General features: G+C 47.0%; 1 protein-coding gene across 1 annotated transcript in view; it reads right to left on the reverse strand.

The window, feature by feature from the left end:
• The window catches only part of zanl (zonadhesin, like), a 51,211-nt gene that overhangs the window by 8,687 nt on the left and 37,524 nt on the right, over positions 1–5,000 (reverse strand). Inside the window, exons 87-92 of the mRNA XM_062517272.1 lie at positions 3,825–4,066; positions 3,066–3,230; positions 2,763–2,890; positions 1,534–1,805; positions 863–1,071; positions 28–172 (exon numbers count right to left, since the gene is read on the reverse strand). Of these exons, the coding sequence (XP_062373256.1) occupies positions 28–172; positions 863–1,071; positions 1,534–1,805; positions 2,763–2,890; positions 3,066–3,230; positions 3,825–4,066 (1,161 nt within the window). The remainder of the gene's footprint in view (positions 1–27; positions 173–862; positions 1,072–1,533; positions 1,806–2,762; positions 2,891–3,065; positions 3,231–3,824; positions 4,067–5,000) is intronic.

A 5,000-nucleotide genomic window follows, 5' to 3' on the forward strand; every position in this document is an offset into this window, starting at 1 on the left:
GAAGGAGGGGAGGGGGGGTTTTCTCACTCTCGGGCTTGCAGTATCTCTCGCCATCCTTGTCCAGGGCGCATATGGACTTGTCGTTGCACTTGAAATTCTTGCATGTCAGGACACCTCCCTGTGTACAGCTGCACTTCTCCTCACAGCCCTCCGTCACCCAGGAGTCTCCCACCTAAAAAACAAGAGACGTCCATCACCATCACCACCAGCACCAGCACCACCACCCCCCAAAACAGCCAACACTCATCTACTCTACACTCAAATACTCAACACTCAAATACTGTATTTTACTGTAAATTTTGCAGTGATTTACTGTATAAATTCTACATTCATTTCATCATTTAGCTCATAGGGTTGACATTTTCTGATGTTTCACAGTCTGCTTCAAGCATTCTGTTTGTGTGGTTTCCTAGCACTTCCTGTTGAGTCAAATACTGTATTTTACGGTAATTTTGCAATAATTTACTGTGATTTACTCTATAAATTCTGCATTAATTTCATCATTCAAGGGTTGACATTTTCTGGTGTTTCACAGTCTGCACAGAGCCTTGTGCTGTGTGGTTTCCTGTTGAGTCAGAGTGATGGTCGCTGTGGAGCTGTGTGGGTTTTCTACTGTTCCGCCTACACAGGTCTATACAGCCTCAGCAGAAACACAGCTGTCTGCACATGAGCCTCCGCAAGGCGAGAGGCCAGCGAGCCAGCGGAAAAAAAACGAAGCGATGTGCGCTCATATTTAGAGCATGTTTGTGTGCAAGAGCGAAACGCTGTCAGTTGCATTTGCAGTATTTTTGTTGCGTTTGCTGTCATTTGCGTTTGCAGCGAAAAGAGAAAAAAAAACGGTCTTTTTGCGTTTGTCACTCACGTCGTGGTACTCTCCTCCGTCGTCCACGCAGCCGCACCTGGACAGCGGCACGCACTGGCCGTCGCTGAGGACGTGTCCGGCGCTGCACATGCAGCCCTCCACGCACTGGGTGGGCGGCAGGGGGCAGAACAAGGGGAAGAGGTCGGCGCAGGTCGGGGGGCAGGGCGGCGTGCAGTCTGAGTACTGGCTGTTTGGTGGACACGGGAGGGCTGAGGGGAACAAACACACACGGAGACAAGAGACATTAAAAAAAGATAATATATACATACAGTATCCTATACATATATAAAGATATGTCGCTTTGGACAAAAGCGTCTGCTAAATACCATAATCTAACCGTCACCGTCACCATAACTATAACAATATGTGTATATTGTTAGTGACCTTCTAAGTTTGTTGACCCTTTGACCTTCAACTTTTCTCTGTCATATTCTTTTTTTGTTCAGACCAAGAACGATAACTATAACAAAAGCGATGTAACAATATAACGATATAACTGAAAGTGACCCCAACGATATCGTTATTCATGTCGTTATCGTTATAGTGAATGTGTGGCCGTTATCCTTTTTACCAGCTTACTAGAGCTATACTTTTTTGGGGGCATTATCGTGTAAATGGCCCATTCCCCCCCCCCCCCCCCCCTCCCTCTCTCTCTCTGCCCGGTCACTCACGGCAGAAGGTGCTGTTCCTCCAGCTGATGGTCACTCCCGCGCTCTGGCAGGCCTGGGCGTAGGCCTCCACGTTGTCGCAGAGCGTGGCCTGCATGCCGTCGTACTCGCACATGTCGTACACGCAGTTGCCTACGAAGGCCTCGGGCGGCAGCAGCGAGTGGCAGGGCTTGAACTTGTCCGACATGATGACGCCGGAGCACTGCGCCGTGAACAACGCCTCCTCGTCCGCCGTGCAGTTGGGGTGCACGTTGGGACGGGTGTCTGGCTTGCATCTGAGGAGGATGAGGAGGAGGAAGAGGAGGAGGTCAAGGACAATCGAAGAGATGTGTAAGAACCAGACAGAACAAGCACAACACTGGGGTGTTTGCTTGACTTCACTGAGAGAATATTTTCATTAATAACATTCCTGTATACCACAGCTGTGCACCAGGGCGGTTTGGGGTCATTTTGCCCCAGAGCGGGTTGTTCTGACAACCTCTGTAAGATAAACTGCCTTTTAGTGCTGACACTTTGCCATGAATTCAAATGTTTGCTTGATTTACTGCCACAAAACATGATACTTTAGTCCATGACGTAGGCAGAGTCATAGGTACAAAACGCTTGTGAATGTGGTACAATATAATCTGACAAAATAGAGATTGTGTTACTGTTCGGTCTCAAATTATATTGAGCTGTTGGGAGCCCTCTGAAACCAAATACAAACTGCTGCTACAAAATTGAAACATCATAGCGGATTAGCAACACTCCCTGGACAGGTGTTGACAAACACTAATGTGGTAAAAGAAATCCTTTCAGGGCTTGTTGTGAGCCTAAAATTGTGGTTATTTATAACTGCTTGCGTCATACAGTCTTTGGCTGGCATAATGCAGTTTTCAGATAACCCAATCCAACACAAACCACAGACGGACTCACATGCACACGGACACAAACACAAAACACATGCATTCACACACCACGGCAAAACACCAAAACACACATTCAGTCCTACACAAACACAAATGTTTTGTCTGCGCTTGCTAGTGAATTACACTCTTTGTCCCCGGCCCCAGTAGGAGGTAACACAACCCCCAAGGTAACTTTTCCCCTTTTGAAGTCCTGTCCCCTCTGGGCACAATGCTGCATTATTGAGAGTCCCTGACGCTTGTAACATGAGCAGTGCCTGTTTTGCAGCGCAGTATTTGGCGAGCCAGCCGACGCTGTGTTCCAGAGCGGTTCAAAAGTGCGCTCACCCAGGATCACTGTCACCCTCAGATTTCCAGCTATTGCCCAGCTCGATGGCGTCCTTGGCCGGCTTGCCGTCAGGCATCAGGTTATCATCGGTGTGCTTGCCATTGTAGTTTCCACACATGCCGCAAACCTATGAAAGTAGACAGAAAACCACTAGATGTAAGTGGGCCCAAAACTTTGAAATACTTTAAATTAGAATTCAACCCATGTTGTTCAATTTCAGTTTTCATGCAGTTACACAACGACTTTAATATTGAATTTGTTGCGAAAGAAACACTGGCGCATCAAGCCTGATGGGATCTCACCTTATCAAAGTAGTCGCCTGGCACAATGATCTCCAGGTGATGGACGCCGTCGAACTTGACGATGAGGCCAAAGTCGGTGTCCAGCACGGTGTAGACGCCGCTGGTGGCGACGCGAGCGGCTGCTGCTGTGATGGCCAGAGGGGTGCGGACTCTGCGGGCGTTCAGCTACGGCAGGAGAGAAGGACATGGTGACGCTCTAAAAACCACAACACTACGACCAAAAATCATACTGTATGATCACGGTATGTGCATGTATACAGTATGTATATGTGTGAATGTATACATATGGCCTTGACATTAGGCCCTTGTATGCTACCATGCTGTGGATGACAATGGCCGGGTTTCCCAAAATTGTTAAGAAGCTCTTAAGTGCTAAGAACTTCTTAGGAGCGTTGTAAGAATGTTCTAAGAACGCTCCTAAGAAGTTCTTAGGACTTAAGAGCTTCTTAACGATTTTGGGAAACCCGGCCAATGTAAGTAAGTAATGGTAACATTTTACTCTCCCAGGTTAAGTGTTGGTGAAAATATTACTGGCTAGGTTTCTGGATAATTCTCTGAATTATGTTACAGTATGTTTCAGCTGCAAAATGTATGAAACTGATAGAGAGAAGTTTTAAAGAGATTTTTTGCTTCACTTTGCACTTCAGGGCAAGCGTTGCATATTTATGTGGAGGTCCATCAACACAATGTTCAAGCTTCTGGCAAAAAAATAAAAAATAAAAATAAAAATCCTCGTGACGTGTCGGAGGGAACTCTCACCAGCACGCGGCCGCTCTTGCTGAGCGTGACGTTGGCGCCGGGCAGGGAGACGGTGACGGAGCGCACGTACGACGCCTCCGGCTGCCCGCGCTCCTCGTTCTTGGCCACGATGGTGAACGGCGTGACCCGCGTGCTGTTGCAGACGGACACCAGCGTGTAGGTGCAGGTGCCCATGAAGGTGTGCATCTCGCCGTCGAAGGTGTAGTAGTGGGGGTCTCCGGCCACGTGGCACACGCCCACACCTGCGACAGACCAACGGTCAAACGGTCAACTAAAGGCCAAGGCAACATCTGGTGTGTCAATACATTAGTCCAGGAAAAAAATCACCCAACCCAAAACTAATAGCAACATTTTTTGCTGTATTTTGTTCCTGAAACCTTCCCATATTACATAGTAAAAGTCCATGAAAATCCAAGTGGTGCAACATTGTCAAAATCGGCATACTTTGTGCAAAGGCCAAAAACTACACTTTTGACAGTTACATGCATACTGTATATGGTGGCAAATATCATATCATGAGTCTACATATATGTCTCTCTATGGGCATGGGGTATCTGATAGCAGATATCAAATGGATTCTAAAAACTAGATCTTTCTTTGCCATCAACATGTCAACTGATACATTTAAGCTTACGCTGTAAAAACAAACCAGCCTAAGTGGTCATAATTAATGTACACGGAGAAGGCGTTGGGGCTTTAGGTGGGGCAGAAATGAGGCAACCAATAAGATCAGAGGAGCTGATAGTGTGGGGCGAAGTACAACTTGCAACTTTGTCTTCAGAGTTTCCTAATCGCAACTGCAACTGTGGCAGCGGGACTCCATCCAAATGGCTCTCAGCGATCCAGATCAGACTTGTGCTTTTAAGTGATAAAACAGAACGTGTGCAAGTTGCGTGACCTCTAAACCACCTTGTTTTTCTCAGACTGCTTCTAGACATGCCTAGACAAAGAGTTGAGACTTGATCAACGTCAAATCAAAAACCCCATTGGATTATTTCAAGGTGTGTACTCAAGAATAGGTTCACATCTACTGGGTGTTCATCAACAGTGGTAAGGTGTCTAAACCGCATCAAAGCTACATCCTTGACTGGACAGACCAGGCACACGTCATCACTGTTGCACAAGGAACAGACACCTAACTCGCGGCTTACTTCAGGTGGGTCTTTGAAACCTCAC

Source organism: Sardina pilchardus, chromosome 16 (genome assembly GCF_963854185.1).
Source record: "Sardina pilchardus chromosome 16, fSarPil1.1, whole genome shotgun sequence".
In the NCBI taxonomy this organism is placed as follows: Eukaryota; Metazoa; Chordata; class Actinopteri; order Clupeiformes; family Clupeidae; genus Sardina; species Sardina pilchardus.